At 46.7% G+C, this 20,577-nt stretch overlaps 1 protein-coding gene across 3 annotated transcripts in view; it reads left to right on the forward strand.

Annotated features, from left to right (window-relative positions):
- Positions 1-20,577, forward strand: part of FBXO10 (F-box protein 10) — a 74,022-nt gene that overhangs the window by 43,593 nt on the left and 9,852 nt on the right. For 2 of the 3 annotated variants that reach the window (XM_019490740.2, XM_006272076.4), the window contains exons 6-8: positions 11,092-11,162; positions 13,477-13,629; positions 17,665-17,940. In XM_019490740.2, coding sequence (XP_019346285.1) covers positions 11,092-11,162; positions 13,477-13,629; positions 17,665-17,940 — 500 coding nt within the window. Of the gene's footprint in view, positions 1-11,091; positions 11,163-13,476; positions 13,630-17,326; positions 17,537-17,664; positions 17,941-20,577 lie in introns of all 3 variants that reach the window. The other variant, XM_059724510.1, reaches the window with a different exon arrangement.

Genomic DNA, 20,577 nt, shown 5'->3' on the forward strand with positions numbered 1-20,577 from the left:
TATTGCAGAGTTTCACCCTGATGTCCTCAGTTAGAAATGTTCCTACCTCAGGCTGTTGTGGTGGTTGGTTGATGTCTTTGCACCTAGATATGACTGCATTTATTTTATCTGTATTTCTGTAAGACCTAAGGGCCAGCTGAGCCAGCTAAGATGAGAGCCCCATTGTGCCACCCACCCACATGCCCACACACGCATACTTAAGGAGTAAAGGTCCTACTTGTGAAGAGCTCCCACTGTGTATAAATGCAGAAAGAATTAAGGTTCCCATTTTATGGACCAGGAAGAGAGAAACAGATTTGTACAGAGGGATGGGCTGGGGACTTGAACTCTTGTCACTTAAATGGCAGTCTTGTCTTAACTGCAAAGCCATCCTTTGTCGTGTCTCATTGATACACAAGGGCCATCATTTGTAAAGTGTTTCAAGATGAACATGGGCTGTACAAATGCAAAATGTTAGTATAGTTATCTTTGCTGAATAAGTGGCTGCAGCTCTTTTATTTGCCTTCTCTTTCATTTTAATGATGTCAAACTACCTTTTAGTGATTTGTTTTTCTTACTAAATGGAAGTGATAATACTTTACATTAATATAAGGTACTTTTCCATTGAAAGGAACCCAAATTGCATTATAGGGTATAGGTAGATAGATATAACAGTTGCATCAACCTCAAAGAATATGAGTATAAGCTGTTATAATGTACTTTGTCATGTCAGCCAGCTCCTGTAATGATGCAAGTGTGGCAGAGCCATTGCAACTTTAACCATTTCACTCGCAGTTAGTTACAGTGATTTAGCTCACTCCTTTTTTTAAATCAATTAAAAGTTATGTTAGTTCATAGCTCCAAACTTTCTTTATCTGCTGCTGAAATGCAGCTGCTTCTGGGGTAGAATGAAGCAATAACTCAGTGATGTTACACAACAACTTAAGGCAGAGGCGTAACTAGCTGATTTCACACTCTTGGCAAAACCCTGCCCAAGAGAGAGAGCTGAGATCTGGGCAAAATATATGGGGGTGGGGAAGTGGAAGGGGAAGGGTGTCACTTGTACCTGAGTACTGAAAGGCTCAGACAGCTGCTGGTGTAGAGTAGTCTGCCTGTCCCTGGCACCTTTTTCACCTGCACCAAATTATGCCACCGGTTTAAGGTATGAGAGAGAAGATTTTGTTTAGAATTGTAACTGCACAGAACATGTTGTAGATCAAAAGGGATTGCCCACACTAAAAATAATGCATAATTATTAGTACTTTAAGCCCAAATGCTGCAGGCCCTTATTTAAGTGACTTCTCATTAGTGCATAGTTTATGCCAAGTGCTGGATTCTAAGTGTTCTTAAAAGCCTCTTATGTCAGTGCTTAAGTATTGGTTTCAGACCACTTGTTCCAAGATCAGAGCTAGAGATGATAAATCTGAAACAGATTTGCCAGGGTCAAGAGGAGGTTTCTTTATTAAGGGATAACAAAATTGCTCCATCAGACAAGGAACAGTTTCTAAGACAGAGCTGTCTTCTATATGATATATAACTAACAAGTCTGGAAAAAGACAATGGAGAGTAGATGATTCATTGTACAGCTTCCATTCTGACCTTGGTCACAATGTCAGTAGTAGCCTTCCAAAACACCATACTGATACCTTGTAATCAAGAGCTATCAAGATCAGTTGACATTGCAAAATAGGAAAGGTGGAATGAACAGGCAGGGATAATTTACTGTGGGGTTCCATTAGGGGAAGGAAATGTTTTATGTATAAGGTATCATTGTTTTCCTAATCACTGCTGATCAGCATATTTGAATGTAAAAGTATTCCCCATTTTGTCCCCACCAGTTCATCAGCACTCGTGCGAGTCCAGGCTTTGGATGCACTCCCATGATTACTAGCCCTGTCACTCTCTGCTACCCTAGCTATGCCTTAGCACAGCACTGTCATTCATGGTTCTTGTCACCTAACTCACTAACCCAGCCCTGTCCCCATGGAGATACAGATATATCAAGAACAATCTGAGTGGTTTGGTAATTGGCTGAGGGAGATACACAAACGTATATTGCAAATCCATGGACTGCCATACTGGCTGTGTCCAAACTTCCAGATACTGAACACCCCTATCATGTGTCTAAGCACCTGCAGGTAGACATGGATAAAAATAGACAGTGGTTTGTACGTAAAGTACCTTCTTTCCCCATTCCCTGGTAACACCTTCCCCCATTTGATGAAAGACATTTTTGCCCTTTTCTGAGGCCCACAAACCCAGATGCCCAGTGGTCCTATCAGCCATATTTTGCACCAGGGCCAGTGGGCTGAAGTTTACTGTTAAGTCCCTGGTAAGGTCTGAGCTACATTTTTCAAAAGTACATAAGTCACTTAGGAGCTGAAGTCTTATTTTCAAAGTGATTTAGGCACTTAGGGCCGTAGTTTCACTGGAAGGCTCTTAAGGGTTACATCACTTTTGAAACAAGATTTTGGTTCCTAAATCAGCTAGGCAGAGGTTGTTAACTGTATTTATGCGTAACTTAACTCAACTTTGTAAAGCCTAAACTCCATTTTCATGACTTAAGCTCCAGATTAACTGAGGCACTTTTGATAATGGGATTTAGTTCCTAAACCACTTATGATGATGCTTATCCCAGTTGGTGAACTCAGCTGCTCTTAAACGCTATGGACCTTGAAAACAGGACATAAGTGATTCAGTGCCACCAGACTGCACCACAGTCTTCACTTTTGATTCACTCATCAACAGAAAACTGTCCAACAGGATATACCTTCTGGGACAGTCAGCATTAGATGCTAGGAGGGTAGGGGGTGGGGTTGTTTGAACACCAGAAGTGCCATTTAGACATATCTCCCAGGCATTGAGCTTTGGAACAGTGCCCCCCCCCCCCCCCCCCCCCCCCCCAATGGACCTGTGAATATACAGAGAGCACGGTGCAACAGAAGTCTGTAGGATTTTAATTGTGGAGCCCTGTATTAATGTTATCAGCTTTCAGAATGTTCCTCACTGTGCTCCTATTGTGCTTATAGAACAATGCTGGTTTCCTCTGGCTGTCAAAATGAGCAATCCAACTAAGCATTAAGGTGTAATTGAGCACTGAAAATATGCCTTAAATTCAGGCAGTACAGTTGCAAGCAATAAAAGATCCATCTCCATTTAATGGAAAACAGCATATCAACCAGAGATAAACTACTAGGGAAATGTTTGCTTGTGGGCTGGATTTTCACACTAGGGTAAGCTCTTTAATGAATCTCTCTCACCTTTGTCATTAAGGCAGATCCTGTGCAATGGTTTGAAATATATTACCCCTCATGATCTGAGGAGTTTGCTGGAAATGCAGGATCTCTTTTGGGTTGTTCCAGATAGAAGGAGAAACTGATAATGGAGTCAGGTGTGTTGTTGATACAATCCTGTGTTTTAATGAACACAGGAACATTGGGCTGATGGGAACTGTCTGGGTCACTGAAGCCAGTTCCTCTCTACTGCAGGCTCCACATCACATTGTCCCTTCCACAAACTTAGCAAGTTCTGTCTTGAAAGCAGTCAGGTGTTTTGCCTTCATAATTTGGAGGCTGTTCCAAAGCTTTCCTGCTCTGGTGGTTAACAAACTTTAATTTCCAGCCTTTATTTTTTTTCCTGGCTGGTTTATCCCCATTTGTCCTTGTGCCAGCTCTATCCTTTAGTTTGAGTAGCTCTTCTTCAGGCTGGAGGCATTTATAGATAACAGTCAGCCTTTGGTTTGCTAGACTAGACAAGCTCTTTCATCTCTTCTCATAAAATGGATTCTCCATCTCCTTGATCACCCTTCCAGCCTTTCTCCACCTCTGCTGCAGCTTGAGTCTTGGACAGGGATGACTGAAATTGTCACAGTATTGCAGATCAAGTTGCCAATGCCATATACAATGACATTTATATTTCCCTCTCTCTGCTGGTAACATCTCAAGGGATACATCGTAGGATTACATTAGCCTTTTTTATGGCCTTATCACCTTGGTGGCTCATAGTCAACTTTGGGTCTGCTAATACACTTGGTGGTAGAGCCAGGTGGTGGAGAAAAACTGATGGGGTCACTGGGGAGGCACAGTGATTGTGGTGGCAGTAGTGGTATGAACCAGGTTGGAAGTGGCCTGCACCCAGAGCTAGCTTCTGCTAAAGGGGTGCCCTGCTCCGAAATGTTGCTTACCCCTGATCTAGAGTATTGTATGCATTTCTGGGCTCCACTTTTTAAGGACATGGAGAAATTGAAAAGGGTCCAGAGGCAGGTGATAAAAATGACTAAAGGTTGGAAGGCAAGCCATATGAGGAAAGGTTTAAAGAATTAGGCATGTTTATCTCAGGGGAAAGACAATTAAGGAGGAATGTAAAAGCAACTTTTTAAAATATTTGAGTGGCTGCATAAAGCAGAGGAAGAAAACTGTTCTTCCTTACCATAGAGAACAGCACAAGATGGCATGGGTTTAAATTGCAGTAATGTAGATTTAGATTTAGATTACAAATCAAGAAAAAACTTCCATTGCCTTACTGTTCTAACAGAAAGGAATACACTGCCTAAGCAAATTGTAGACTCTCTCTCATTAGAGGTTTTCAAGAGAGGGCCAGATAAGCATTGGTCAGGTATCATCTGGGAGTAAAAGTCCTGATAAGATATCAAGAAAAAAGCTTATTCACTGTTAGAGCAGTGAGGCAAAGGAATAGGCTGCCTGGAGAAGGTGTGGACTCTCCATCACTGGAGGTGTTCAAGAAGAGATTGGACAGCTATGCTCAGAGTTGATATAAGTATATTTTATGCCTGTGTTCTACTATGGGTATTTCCCATGCTTCTTTGCTTTCCTGGTTGCCTCATGGGGCTGGGAGGGAATTCCTTCCCCTTCTCCCCTGCCCCCCGCCCCCCTTCCCCCCCCCCCCCCCCCCGGCTGCTACATGCATCAGGGTTTTTATTTAAACCTTCCTTAGCAGCACTGAGTGTTGGCTGCAGTAAAAGTTTAGGATTTTGACATGCTCTTGATGAGACTTAAACCTGGAGGTTGCCCTCCACTCAGGGTCAGACCAATCACCATATTTGGGGTGAGGAAGGAATTAGTATGGTCAGATTGGTATGGAGTGTGGGGTTTTTTTTGTCTTCCTCTGTAGTGGGGGGCATGGCCCTCTTCCTGGGATCTCTTGAGTACACATTAATAATCTTTGCAGCAGCAGGATGTTGGCCATTGTGGTCCTCCTGCTTTACCTGTGTCAGATTAGGGTGTTATGTCTTGTGGTTGGGTCAGGGTTGACTGTAGTTTTGCTAAGAATTTCATAATGGATTTGTATAGGATGGTTTGGATAGGGATGGTCCTGCTTCAGGCACAGGGTTGGACTAGATGACCTATGAAGGTCCCTTCCAACCATACTTCTCTATGATTCTTGTAGGCGGTTAGACTAGATATGGTTTGAGGTCACTTCCAACCCTGTTATTTTGTGACTTCCAACTGATGAGCTCCCATGTTTCTGTAGAAGCTCATATTACTCCCCAGTGCACGACCTTGGGTTTTGTACTAATTAATTTCATCCCGTTTCCCTGACTCCAGTTTTCAGGGTAATCTATTTCTATTCTTCCTTCTCTGTGCTGACAATTCCTCCTAATTTTGTGTCCTCATCAAGTTTGATTTGTACACTCCTGCCTTTTGTACCAAGCTCAATAATTAAATTATTAAACTAGGCAGGTCCTGAAACCTGTCCTGGAGGAAATCCAACAGTAGCATCCCTCTAGCCTGTCATTTCATTTCACCTTTCAGTACCATTCACTGCCATCTTCCTTTTTGACCATTTCTTCCTTATAATTCCTCTACTAAACCACATCTTCTCCAATTCGCCTAGTAGTTTCTCATGGCATCACATCAGATCCTATACTGAAGTCCAGGTAGATGAGATCTGTTGCACTTCTTTTGTCTAAAATAGTGGTGCCCAACCTCCCCTTTGCCCCCAACCCTCCTATAGGCCAGATACGTGGTGCCAGGTCTATCTGCAGTCCAGATGGTGGGCTTGATCCAGCATGTGGGGCAGGCATAGTGGGGGCTTGGTCTGCACACACAAAATGGCCTGGCCCTAATCTGTCCATGCACAGCTGGTAAGGGAGTGGTCAGGCCCTGATCCAGCTGCATGGCAGTGGCCCTGGATGGGTACGGATCTGGCTGCACAGTGCTTAATATTTTGGCAGCAGGGTAGGACTGGCAGTATTCATTGCCTGCTTCCCCAACGCCAAATTTCCTGACTCGTGGAGATCCCTGCAAGCCAGATGACATGGCTCTACAGTCCAGATTTGGCCCGTGGGTCAGAGATTGAGCACCCCTGATCTGAAAAGTCTTTTTTTTTTTATCAGAGAGAGTCTGTTCTGGTAGGATGTCTCTTTGGTACATCCATGTTGTATTTTATCCCCTTTTTCATTCCTATCCATGCCTTTGATTTTCTTCAAAATATGTCCTAAAATCTTGCACGTTTCTTTGATCAGACTAATATGCCTGTATTAGTCCAGACCACTTTTTACCCATTTGTTAAATGTATGCACTGTGTTCTCTATTCTTCAACTAGATAGATTTGTTAACAGTACTCACTATTGGACCTGGGATTTTATAGGCCATTTCTTTCAGAATTCTTGGATGGATAATTACCCAGAGAATCATTCCCCTTCCCAGAGTATCACATCTTTCTATCATGGATATTCTACCATTGCAAATTACAAATAGAGGTCATCAGTAAAAAGCAGCAGTGATTTTTACATGGTACTGTTGCACTTTGGAATAAAACACAGAGAAAGCTTAGTTTCTCTAAAGCATTTCAAAGTGACTGGGTGGCTAGATTAAGCTGGCATCATACAAAATGTTTTCACCAATTCAGTGAATTAGGTCAGAACAGATATTGCATTCTTGGAAAGTTAACTGAGTGGAGCAGTTCTCAGTGTGTCTGTGGGAGGAATGTAGCGCTCTTCCTTTGTTAGGTGGCAGCAGCTTTCTCAGAATAATAGCTATTTCCCAGAATTGCAGTACTTTTTAAGCACTCTTATTGTGTTTCAGGTGTGCATTAGAGAGGCTGATCCATGATGCTGCAATATTACTGTAATTTTCTCAAAACATGTAAATGAAAGCTCACTGTGAGAGTGTAAACCAAATGGCTTTGTTTTTTCAGTCACAACCTGAAGTGCTCTTTTTGTACCATGGCTTCCCTATGGTGTAAAACAGGGGTGTCAATCTCATCTGGCCCTGTGGGCTGGATGACTGGTGCAGGGCTGGTCCGCAGGTGGGATCAGGCCAATGGACCCCCACCCACCCACATGCCTAATCCAGAACACATGGCACCTGCCTGGGCTGGTCTGAGACACTGGCCTGAGCAGGTGCTGCATGCAGTGCAGCCTGGCACACGGCCCCAGCAAGCACCATGGGTGGCACATGTCACAGGCACTGAGCATAGGGCTGGTGTAGTGCAACAAGGTCTGGATTGTGGGGCTGCACAGGCAACCTCCAGCCTGAGGGCCATATGTTTGACACCCATGGTGTAAAAGAACCTAAATATCTTGGCTTTTCCATGTTACTTGTTGGTTGAGACCAGGCCACAAGTGGAAGTGGTTTACTACAAACAGATTGGCTGTAGCTGTCAATGCTATCCCAGGTTTTGATAATCACTGATTGTGATTAAATTTAGCATATGGGATCTAAAACAACAGTTGGTGTTGCATAAGAGATGTCAGACACTCAGTATAATACTGTAAGTTTTGGTACCTATAAGTAATCCTTGTGTTAATAGAGGTAGGATCAGACTCAGAGTGATGTCACAGGTTAGCTTTAAATTGTCGTAAAGGCACTTACAACAGGAGCATTCTCCCATTAAAGGTTGTTAACCAATGCTAAGTACCCTCTAAATGTTGTAAAGTGATGCCGGGTCAAGCAAGGGTTCTTCAATCTATTTTACCCAGGTCGTTCCAGGGTATCGTTAGTCTACTCTGGGGAGATAAAATGCTCTATTTTCATTTCTCCAGCATCCCAAGATGCACCATCCCCAGCCCTTCCTACTCCTTTACTCCTTGGGCAAACTTTCAATCCTGAACTCTACTCTTCCAGGGGGTGGTGCTGGCCTCAAGCCAACACCCACTCCTGCTCCCCAGGGTGCGCGATCCCAGCACACCTTGACCGCTCTGAGCACCCAGGTACAGCTCATCGGTTTGCTGCTTGCCAAGGAAGGGATTTGAATTCCCTCTGCATTCTGCTGGTTGGCTGCTGATACAAGGAGAGTGGTTAAAAATCTAATTAACTGCTAATGAGCATAGGCAATTGACATTCAGCCCTAGGCAACCATCTCCATCCTCACCTATCCTGCCTCTCCCCAGTGCTACTGGCCACTGTGCTATGACTCAGCTTCCCCTTCCCCATGGTATTCAATTGAACTGAACTGCTATTCATTTGAAATGGCACTGCCAGCACCTCTCTTACACAACCCAGGCAGTGAGCCTGCTGGGTCTCAGCTCTACCCTGATGTGATAAATAAGCTAACTCTCCCCTGACCCAATCCCAATTCAGTGAAACACATGCAAAAATTTGGTCCTTTTTATTTTAATTCTTTATTTCACTCCTTTCTTTCTACTTCTTCCTTCTTGCCTGTTCACTTCATATAGTTTTTTTTCAAGATTTTTTCCCCTTCCACTCATAGCTCCAGCTGGCTCCTGCTTGCTGCACAGTGAGGGAAGCCACAGCCCCTATAGTGGTTTCTCCACCTCCAAACTACAGGCCAACCTACCCCAGAGAAGGGGTAGGTTTTGGCTCCTGTCCACATCCCGGCTCACCAGGCCGTCTAGTGCCAAGTCACAGTTGTGCAGGTCTGAGATGGCATTAAGTCTTAACCCAGGGGTAGGCAACTGTTTGGGTTGGAGGGCCACTAAAGGAGTTTTGGTGAGCTGTCATGGGCTGGGCCAGCACCCTGTCCCCACCCTACCCCACCATGCTGGGTCAGCATGCTGCCCACAACAGCTCACCAAAACTCCCCAAATGGCTCTGTTGTGTGTTTGCCTGGGTGGGTAGTGGTATCTAAGACTGGGATGGGTGGGACAGGACCAGGGTAAGGTTGGGATTTCTGGGTGGTGACAGTGCAGGGCTGGGGCCCAGGGCAAAGCTGTGATCTTCTCCCCACATGCCTCTGCGGTGGGCACCAGTTCTGCAGGCAGGGGTGTGTGGGGAGCAGATTGCAGGGCCCCTGCACCATGCCATCACCACCCAGCAATGCCAGGGTTTCCACAGAGACTGGTCAGGAACAGCACGGGCAGGCAGGGTGTGCAGCTAGGCGGATTGGATGGGGTTGCAGGTTGGCGGGGCGCAGTGTCTGGAAGCAGGACAGGTGGGCAGAGCTATGGCCAGGGCCAGGGCCAGGGCCAGGGCCAGGGCCAGAGCCAAAGCAGGGATGTGCAAATGGTAGCTCATGGTTCTGCCCTGGGCCTCAGTCCTGCGTGGTCATTGCCCCATGATCCTGATCCTAGCAGGAGCCTCGCCAAGCATGCCCTGCCCATGCGAGTCTTGGATTGGTCTTCATGGAGGCCCCACCCACTGCTCTGTCTGGGCAGGGGTGCCTGTGCAGTGGGGTTGGGTCTGGTGTGGTGGCTGCTGCAGCCAGAAGGAGATGCCACTGCCAGGAAGTGAGTCAGGCCACTGCAGTGCCCCTGCCCACCTTGTACCTGGGGTCCGTGGCTGCATGGGCCATGGCCTGTGCTGCCCCCCATGCCTGGGCCAGGCATGTCTGAGGGACCCACCACAGGCCGGACAAAATCCCTTGGTGAGCCAGATCCAGCCTGCAGGCTGTTTTGCCCACCCCTGCCTTAACTTGTGACTGCTCCAAAACTGTTCTTACTTTATGACAGCATAACATTCCACAGATTTAGAATGGTTTAAAGGTAACCTGTAACAGCACCCTCACACTTGGACTTCCCAATAAACTGTTAATAGCCGTACCATTTTGCATTCCCCAGACCTAGTAATAACCTAGGAAACAGAAAGAAACTAAGAAAAGTGCAACTTTTGAGCCAGAATCTACCCTCAGTTGTCCCCACATAAGTGTAAAAGTGAGTAAAAATTGGCTCCTGGTTACAGAGCAAATAAGAAATAAAGGGTGTGACATCTCAGAGGCATAACTAGCAATTTTGGTGCCCTGGACAAAGATGCTGGAAAGCAGGGGTGGACGTTGTGCCAAACACCAGAGGGGAGTGGGGGACTGCTAAACAGCATGGAGGCACAGGGGTGCTAATTGCCAGAAAGTTTTACCTGACTGAGCTGATGTCTACCACTAGTTATGCTACTGTAACATCCTGTCCCTTGATGCTTTCAAAACAGTTCTTTGTGGGACACATGCATTGTGTTTTGATGTGTCTGGCTAGAATTTTTGCCAGCCTGAACTAACTTAAGCAACTTTAAATCTGGACAGTTCTTTAATCTGTACTTTGCCTTCCATTGATGTGGGGTGGAGGGAGGTGAGGAGGCAATCCTTTCTGCAATATGCTAATGGATTGTTTCTGAGGTGCATCATCGCATTTACTGTTTATTGCTCAGGTGATCAGGGTTGTATTGTTGAAAACATTTGAGTTGAGAATGCTTTTCAAACATGTCATTTCATAATTTTTGGCTTATCTTATTGTATACGGAGTGCACGAATACGATTTGCAGTGGGAGGTTCATTCCAACAATAGATGTGTAAAATTATATGATTGTTCCCATTGATCTGTGTTCTAGCAATTTCCCCTGTCTGATATTATAATTCATACTTTTGACCACTTGAAAATTAGCCAAAAGTCTATAGTGCCATTGTCTTTTTCAGCTCTGCATGTATCTACTTCTGAATTCGTTTTTTCTCTTATTGCATGTTGCCTTATTATTGTTGCTACGTAGCATGAGAAATTCACATGAAAGAAAAAAGAAAATGAACTGGGGCCTATGGCTAGTCAGGAAGCCAGCCCTATGAACAAAAGAGCTCTCTGGTAACTTATGAACTATATAATGGCAACTTCACCTGTACATTTAACCTATAAAATCTTAGAGCAAGCCTGTATGCTTAATGCACAATATATGACAAAGTTTTTTGGTGACTTTGTTTTCCTTTCTCTCTCAGTGGAAACCATATTTTCCAGGGTCTGGCGGCTGGAATAGCAGTGAATGAGAATGGAAGAGGCCAAATAATAGGTATGAAAACACCTTTGTTGTACGTAATAGACAATACTTCTTAATGAACTTTGGGCTTTTAAGTGTTATTTCAGTGCATCTCTGTTGCCAAGGTGTTTCTGCCATAATCTCAGTGGGTGCAGTTCTTAGTTGATATAATTTCACAGGAGTCCACCTTATAACTGGCTCTCAGTAAAGCAGGCTGCGAGCTGGTACATTCTATACCATAGCCGAAATTGTCCTTCTCCTCTTGTCTCATACACTGTTGTAGGGAATCAGTGTATAATGTGAACTGTATTTTACTCCCATAATTTTTGGTTAGTAGTGGGGGCCAGTTTACTTAATGTTATTCTCCTTCATTGGCATCACAGAGTTGTTTCCCCAGAAGTCACATATATGAGTGAAGGAAGGACATTAATTATGTAGAACTGGTGATAAAATTAAGTGCAATTAAGCTGTTGAATACATCGTTGCCCTCCATTTGGAATTACAGGCAGAAGCCTGGAGCTGTGCTTAGTTATACTGATTGAATTTTTTCTGTCGTTACATAGGACTAGACTATCATTGTCACCCTATTTTCCACCAAAACAGTAAATACAGGCTCTCTGACATTCATTTAAACAAATACATATTTTTCCAAAAAAGAGTAATTGCCATCAAGAAGGTGAATTATTAATATACACACAGCCTCAAAAGATGATTGTAGTGTGGCACATATAACAATTAAGTTCATTCTTTTTTTGTCATAAGCCTTTCTGAAGAATAATAATCTGTCCTACTTTTGCTTTTCTTGTGTTTTCTTTTTCTGTGCCATGTCTATGTCATGCTAGGCCGGCACCCTTATGTGATGCGGTAAAGAATAGTATGAGTGAATAGAATAGTATTCATGAGAGAAATTCTGTTACCAGCTGTGTAAATGACCTTTTTTTATATTTATGCATGGTTTGCAACTCTGTTACTCTTGCAGTGTGGAGAGGTAAGTATATATGTGTATATTGTCATGTGCAGTAAGCTACACATTGGCCGGGCAGGTACACAGCTATGTATGTACAGTCAGAGCACACACCCAAGTCACAAAATTGTTGCCAGACAAAAATAGAAAGAGGGAGGCATCCTGTTTGTGACCCAGCTTAAATAGTTGAATAGTTCAGGCACTTCCCAGGAAGTGGAAAACCTGGTTTTAGGCCCCTGTTATCCACCAGGGGGCTTGAATATGCATCTTTTTTACCTTTGCATGCTAATCACCAAGCCATAAGTCAAGCACTATTCAGTCTGTCGCCATCCTTCCTTTTAATGTTGGACTTAAAGGCAACCAAGACAGGGCCAGGAGGAAAAGAACAAGCTGGAGGGTGTGTGGTTCAGTGAGATGGCTGCTACTTAGGGAGGGAGCAAGTTCTGCACCCTTGCTCCTACTAGGAAAAAAAAGCTCCCCTACTGCAGTGCTAAATAACAGGTGCAGTGGCTTAGCTTCAAAAGTAGCACTGGAGAAAAGCCTTGAGAATGCTTGACCTTCAAAGTCAAGGAGTTGTAGGTTTAGGCCTCCTCTGGGCAAGGAGTGCCTATAACCTGGAGTTTTGGGTTCATGGGTGAGTGCTGTAGCTACTCAGCTGTCAAGCTCTTCTCATTTTTTTCCAGCACTTATACTCAAGTAAGTGTATATGTAGCTGTGTATGTACCTGGCTAGTTCCTGCTTTCCTGTACATCTTCAGTTTATGAATACAAACTTACACATAAGTCCATGCTGTAGTGATATAGAACTGCAAACTGTGCCTAGATGCCAAAAGTACTACTTGTATGACTGGGTAAGTGCCATATAGGTGCACAAAGGTTATAGAATTCCTCCTTTAGTATCCAGTCTTGCAACCCCAGTAAAAATGTCACTGCCTTCACCTGCAGCAAATTCAGGCCATTTGTATAGGATAAAAGAAGAGAAGAAATTGCTAGCCTAGAACCAGTGGTGTTGGATGTCCAGGCCTCCCTTAAGTCAGTCAGAATTATGCCACTGACTTTAGGGGAGCCAGGACTTCACCAGATTTGTTCTGCATCACTCTCCCAGCTTTGCCACTGACTTGGGTCAGTGCAGAGTGATGTTTGCCTGTACCATTTACACATGTTCCCAAGGGTGGTCTGGTTTTCCTTGTGCTCCTGTTCCAAACAAGCATTTTGCACTGCTTTTCAGGAAAAGCCTAGAGTTCTCCAGCACTAAATGTGACTGTAAAATGCCTGCTTTTTTAGCAACTAAACCCCCTGGTGTATGGGCTGTGCTTGTGAATAGAATGCAGCCACTGTCTTTTTAGTGATCTTCTCTGGTAATGTTCCCTCTGTTCTATGTCAGAAAACGTCATTCGGGAGAATCAGTGGGGCGGGGCAGACATCCGGCGTGGTGGCGACCCCGTGCTGAGGAACAACCTGATCTGCTGCGGTTACTCAGATGGAGTGGTGGTGGGAGAGCGTGGGAAGGGGCTTATCGAGGGAAACACCATTTATGGTAAGAAGCTAAAAATGTGGGGAATGTGATGGAATCTTCTCCCCTTCCTTCCCTGAGCTTCCCTGTCCCCTGCTGCTTTTGGCTTAGTCAGCCATCCACCGTTGGCTTCTGTGCTAAGCAAAGCCAGTGGAGGCTGGTTAGTAATTAATTCTAGTTCCTTGCTTCTCTGCCTCAGTACAGGGAAAAGCAGCTGGGAGGCTACTCTAACTGGTGCCAACTGGCTATGGAGATTGTGGCCCAGCTGGAGGTAGCTACTCCGTCTACTGCTGTCTATCTCTGACCCAGCCCCCATACAAGGTTGGGGGTCTCCAATGGAGGAGATATAGGAGTCAGCTCTAGAATTTGTATTCCTGGACTCTTCTTCACTGCATTCAGGAGATTGTAACCAGTCTTCTCTCCCTTTGTGCAGCCTTGGGACCCTGAAGTCAGACATGAAGTTGGTAGAGAATCCACTCCAATCTATATGATTGTGTGTCCATGTGATAGAGATAGGAGTGCACTGCAGAAGATTCAAAACAGCCCCCAATGGCTGTATCTTCGCTTACACTGATGCTGTGACACTCAACTGTCAAGCTCTGGGAATGTTTGGGGAAAGACCCTGACTGCATAGAGCTGAGAGCGGTAGGACAGATGGCCAGCAGTGGCCTCATTCAGTCCAGGCCAGGGGATGTCTTGCAACAAGTGTCTTTAGAGATCTGTAACATGACATACAAATTCATAGGAGAGGAAGGGAAGCTCAGCTGAGTACAGCATCCCCAACCCTGTCTGAAAGAAAAGGGAGAGAGTGTCATAAGAGCTGGCTTGTGAGGCTTGTTTACACAGAAACATCACAGCAGTGACTGAGGGTATGCAGCCATCATGCCCCAGCATGTCTGGGGAGAGGAACATCCCTGCCCACCTGCTCCTGCTTGCATGCACCAAACCTAGAAGAGAGGCTTGTCTGGTGGTGCCCCCTGAAGTAACCCAGATACTGAAGTTTAAAAGGCAGTTATGGGGGACACTGCCAGGATGGCCTCACTGCTCCGTGTCTGAGTGCTGTGCTTGGGGCAGTGCAGGGACCTCCCTCCTACATGGAATAGATGCGCTCTGAAACCTTACTCCAGCAGATAAAAATGAAAATGGCTCATGGGCCACTTTGCTGAAGACCCTTCTGTACCTTGCAAGGAAAGATGCAGAATGTACATGTCCCATATTCACATCTGTGGGAGCCCCACTGTTGATTTCCATGGCTTTGGATCAGTCCTTAAGGAAAAGGCAAGCAAGGATACAGCAGAGTGAAAGATGCATCTAAGAGGAGGAAAGATTCCAAGTCCCTAGGGAGAGGGCAGTGAAAGGGAGGGAAGTGCCTGCTCTGCAGGAGGGAAAGGGGGCACTCGTCTGGGTTTTGGCACATAAGATGAAGCAAAGGTAGTAGTCGGATGTGCGTGTAGTGTGGGGTTGCTTTCATTAGGTCTCTCAGTGGAATTAGCCTTCTGTACAATATGTTTGTGCTTGTTTGTTTGTTGTGTGTGTGTGTGTGTGTGAGTGTGAGAGAGAGAGAGAGAACATCATGCTGGGCTTGACCTGATAGCTGTCTCAGATCAGAGTTTATATGACAGTGCAGAAAAGCTGTAGGGATAAAGGACTGGCTTAGACCTGGGCTAATCCCCTGGTTTATGTGCAAGCAGAATTTGGACTCCAGCCTGTCAGCTTTCTTCCTAATGCATTTTAACATGTGACTGTTTTAGCCACCAAGCACTGTGCCTGATAGGATCCTGCAAGAGCCCTAAATCCTGAGCCTGCTACAGTGTGAAAGCTCTCAACTCCTGGGGAATCCAAGGGGTGGAGGCCACTCTGTCCTGCCCAGGGCTGTGCCCTAAGTCTTGAAGCTGTTCTGGCACTGGGAATCCAGGAGAAGCCTGAACTGAGGGGGCCCTCTGGCCTTTGGCTGCCCAGTGCTCTCACTAGGTAGGCATGGGGGTGCTGGGCCAGCTCACACCCAACACTGGCATTGCATGAGACCCAGGTCTCACAGGTGCTGGCGAAAGTTAAGCAACACCAAAGGTGCTTCACCTGCACATATGCTAAGTATCTCTTAACAAGAGACACTTTGGGTCTGACCTCTGCAATGTGGGAGCAGCAGCCATCATTCAGCTTTGTTCCTTGTGCACTTTGGCCCACTGCCAATTTCAGAACCCATCCGCCTCTCAGCTCATCAGCTTCCCACACGCTCCCCGTTTTTCCAGGGTTGCGTATTGTGCTGAGGGCCCATACAGCAGACTGTGAGGAAGATGCAGAGACCTTGGCAGCAACATAGTTTCATCTTTCTCTGCAGCTGTAGCCAGCCTGGACCTGGGCCCTGGCTTGGGGCAAACTTGGGGAACCTGTGGGGCCATCCTCACTGTCATTATCTGCCCCCAGCTCTCTCAGACCCTTTCTGGGCCAGTTCTCCAGTGGGGAATTGAGACACATCATGATCTAGTGGCTTACCCAGAGAGCTGGAAACAAAACCCAGATCTCCACAGCCCCAACGCAATGCATTAACTACAAGGCTAAGGTCATGTGTGAAGAAGATTCCAAATTCACTGCCTCCAGCTCCCAAATACTTAGGTTAGAAATTCAGGTTCTGATTTGGTTATCTTACTCCCTCTAAAATTAGACTCTGCAAAGAAATGTCAGACTGCGTTGGTGGTCAGGTCTGCAAGAGGAGGTACCCTTTTTGTTGTGGGTCTCAACATCCAGAGTTGGTCCCAAATCCTCCTTTTACTGAACTGTTGTGGCTCCTGCCTCTGGCCATGAGGCATCTAGAACATCAGCAGGGGCCCTTTGCACCACATGGCATTGCCCTGAGTCTTGGCAGTACCCCTCCAGGGCCACTGGATCATCCCTTGTAAAAGCAACCATGGTGAGGCAGTGCCTACGCTTTCCTCACAATCTGCCGAGGTGCATGTTCCACGTCACAGCCCACTGTAGTGAGGAGAAGGCAGGGATTGTGTGCTGGAGCCGGGGTCTTAAATATCTGTGCTGGTTGGTTGCCTTTGGAAGCATTCCTTTCAGAATGTGAGTCTGTTCAAAGGTAGCAGCAAATCACCAAGTGAGAGAAGCACCACTGAGGTGCATCCTGTCCCACCTTGGTTGCATCCCTGCAAAGTTATTACAGCAGTATATTTTATTGTGTCTTTCTACTGCCATTGGTTTCGTATTACTTGATTTACAAAGGGTCTTCCCCCCCCCCCCCCCGTTAGCTTGACAGTGGATAACGAGGGGAATGGAGGGGAGCAATGTCTCAGCAGGGGGTGATTGTGCAGGGTGGGGCCAGGAATAAATCACCTGTGTCTTCAGAACATGTAAGGAAGCCCTTGCATAAAGGCCAGTGGGAGACATATTTGCATGCACATAACTGTGTGGAAGGAACAGAATTGGTGCAAGGCAGGAGATGGCATGGATGACCCTAGGTGGGAGCAGCTGTGTAGCTGTACTTTCCTAGGGCAGACCCCAGCCAGAGCAATGCCCAGAGATCATTAGGATGTGGATTACAGAACACTCGTGACAATACATCTGCACTAAGGCAAAAGGGAGTTATCGCTGTTGGTATTAGGAGAGCAGCTGAAAGCCCTAGATGACCCTGTCAGGCTAGACAGTGAGAGCACTGAAATTAGTAGGAGCAGGCACCAAACTCTCTTCTAAAAATCTGGCCTCAAAGATGCACATGTTGCAGGGAAGCCCCAGGGCCTGAACACATGTGGCAAAGAAGTGGTAGCAGAAGAAGAGGGCCTTAATTCGGATCTAGGGATAGCCCATGGCTGCCCACAGTCATCCCACATAGTGGCAGGAGGTCCCGGCATGGAAGCCAGCACTTCTCAGTTCCAGTCCAGTTGGCATCAGCTTCCCCAGAATCCTCCTTGGCTCTGTAGTACAAGTGTACATGGTAAGTTCTTCAGGACAGGGACAGTAGGTCTATGCTGTGCCCAGTGCAATGGGGCCCCAGTCTTGACTGGGGTGTGTGAGTGGTGCTGCAGTGCAGGTCATGACCAAGGGGTTGCTTTCATTCTGCAGGCAACAAAGGCTGTGGTGTGTGGATAATGGCATCCAGCCTCCCTCACATCACCAACAACCAAATTGGGCACAACAGCATCTATGGGGTGGCGGTGTTTTGCCGCAAAGATGACGCCAATGACTATCTTGCCAACCAAGGAGGCAATGAGAGCTTCAACGATGAGGGGGAAGCTGCCATCTGGGAGAATGACCTGGACAGTGAGGATGAGCGCTTTGCCTCCCGACGGCTCATCAGTGTGGCACTGGTAGAGTCGAACAGCATCAACCACAATGGAGGTGAGTATGGTGGGCCCTGATGCTAGACCTGTCTCTACTATGCTAGAGGCACAGACCAGAGGCCAAATCAGTGCGCATGACATTCCAGCACAGCAAGATGTGATGCAATCCATTGCTTTTTACCCCAGTTCGTGTACTAGGTCAGACTTGTTCATGGCCCTTCACAAAACAGTCCAGGTAAGATGGAGGAGAGTGATGGCAAATGGCTGTAGCAAGAGCAGTGGCTGTACATCAAGAGCAGTGAAGCACTGAACATCATTGCCAATGCCATCCATGCCAACCAGGACAGTGGGGTCACAGTCTTTCAGAGCACCCAGCTCACTCAAATAGTGAGCAAAGCATCTCCTGCAACAGCCTCGGGGACATGGTCTACCATGCAGAAAAGACAAGTTTAAACTCCAAACTGGAATGGCTGGATGTTGCCCAATTCTGCAGCCATTTTGTGACATCTACCAGGCTTCGTCTCTGGACACATACCCATTCCAACCACTCTGTGTCAAGCTCTAATACTCCCAGGGGCAGCAAAGGCACCAGTCGCAGGGCTCAAGTGCCTATATACTAATGCTAGGAGCATGGGGAACAAGCAGGATGAATTAGCGCTCCTGCTTGCACTAAACACCTGTGACTTAGTGGGGCTAACAGAGACCTGGTGGGATTCATCCCATGACTGGGCGGTACATATTGAGGGCTATAGATTGTATAGAAAGGACAGGTCGGGGAAGAAAGGTGGGGGGGGTTGCACTTTATGTCAGTGAGCAATATACATCAACCCTCATCAAGACAGAATCCAAGGTTGAGGAAGTAGAAGGATTGTGGGTTAGGCTACATGGGGGGCAAGGAGAAAGGGATTTGGTGGTAGGGGTCTGCTACAGACCCCCACACCAAGGGGAAGAAATAGATGCGGGGCTCCTGAGGCAGCTCTCGGAGACCATAAAAGCTAAAGAGGCGGTAGTCATGGGGGACCTAAACTACCCGGACATCTGCTGGGAGTCACAGACAGCAAAGTCCCACCACTCACACAGGTTTCTAACCTGTGTACAGGACCTCCACCTGACACAGGAGGTACACGGTCCCACTAGGGGGAATGCCATACTGGATCTAGTATTGGCAACGGGGGATGACATGGTAGTGGACCTTCAGATCGGTAGCCATTTGGGAGACAGTGATCACCTAATAATAGAATTCAACATAAGATGGCGAGTGGGTAAGGTAACTAGTAGGGTGAAAGTGCTAGACTTTAGGAAAGCTGATCTCAATGCACTCAAGCGATTAGTCAAAGAAGCACTGCAGAGTAGGAGTTTTGAAGAGATGGGAGCCCAAGAAGGGTGGCTGTGCCTTAAGGAAACGATCCTTCGGGCACAAAGCAAGATGATCCCCGAGCGAGGCAAAAAAGGGAAAGGGGCCAGGAGGCTTCCATGGCTGACCAGAGAAATCCAGGGCAGCCTAAGGGCCAAAAGGGGAGCACATAAAAAGTGGAAACAAGGTGAGATCACTAAAGATGAATATACCTCCTCTGCTCGTGCTTGTAGGGGGGCAGTTAGGCGGGCCAAAGCTACCATGGAGCTGAGGATGGCAACCCAAGTAAAAGACAACAAGAAATTGTTTTTTAGATATATTGGGAGTAAAAGGAAGGCCCAGGGAGGAATAGGACCCCTGCTAAATGGGCAGAAACAATTGGTGACAGACAGGGGGGACAAGGCTGAACTCCTCAACGAGTTCTTTGCCTCAGTGTTCCTAAGTGAGGGGCACGACAAGTCTCTCACTGGGGTTGTAGAGAGGCAGCAGCAAGGCGCCAGACTTCCATACGTAAATCCTGAGGTGGTGCAGAGTCATTTGGATGAACTGGATGCCTTTAAATCGGCAGGCCCGGATGGGCTCCATCCAAGGGTGCTGAAGGCATTGGCCGACATCATTGCAGAGCCACTGGCGGGAATATTCGAACGCTCATGGCGCATGGGCCAAGTCCCGGAGGACTGGAAAAGGGCCAATGTGGTCCCCATTTTCAAGAAGGGGAGGAAGGAGGACCCGGGCAACTATAGGTCGGTCAGTCTCACCTCCATCCTTGGTAAAGTCTTTGAAAAAATTATCAAGGTTCACATTTGTGAGAGCCCGGCAGGGCAAATTATGCTGAGGGGAAACCAGCACGGGTTTGTGGCGGGCAGATCGTGCCTGACCAATCTAGTCTCTTTCTATGACCAGGTTACGAAACGCCTGGACACAGGAGGAGGGGTGGATGTCGTATACTTAGACTTCAGGAAGGATACGGTATCCCACCCCATACAGGTGAACAAGCTTAGAGGCTGTGACTTGGATGACTACACAGTCCGGTGGGTGGCAAATTGGCTAGAGGGTCGCACCCAAAGAGTCGTGGTGGATGGGTCGGTCTCAACCTGGAAGGGTGTGGGCAGTGGGGTCCCGCAGGGCTCGGTCCTTGGACCGATACTCTTTAATGTCTTCATCAGTGACTTGGACGAGGGAGTGAAGTGTACTCTGTCCAAGTTTGCAGATGACGCAAAGCTATGGGGAGAAGTGGACACGCCGGAGGGCAGGGAACAGCTGCAGGCAGACCTGGATAGGTTGGACAAGTGGGCAGAAAACAACAGGATGTAGTTCAACAAGGAGAAATGCAAAGTGCTG

This window comes from Alligator mississippiensis, chromosome 3, assembly GCF_030867095.1.
Source record: "Alligator mississippiensis isolate rAllMis1 chromosome 3, rAllMis1, whole genome shotgun sequence".
Lineage (NCBI taxonomy): Eukaryota > Metazoa > Chordata > Crocodylia > Alligatoridae > Alligator > Alligator mississippiensis.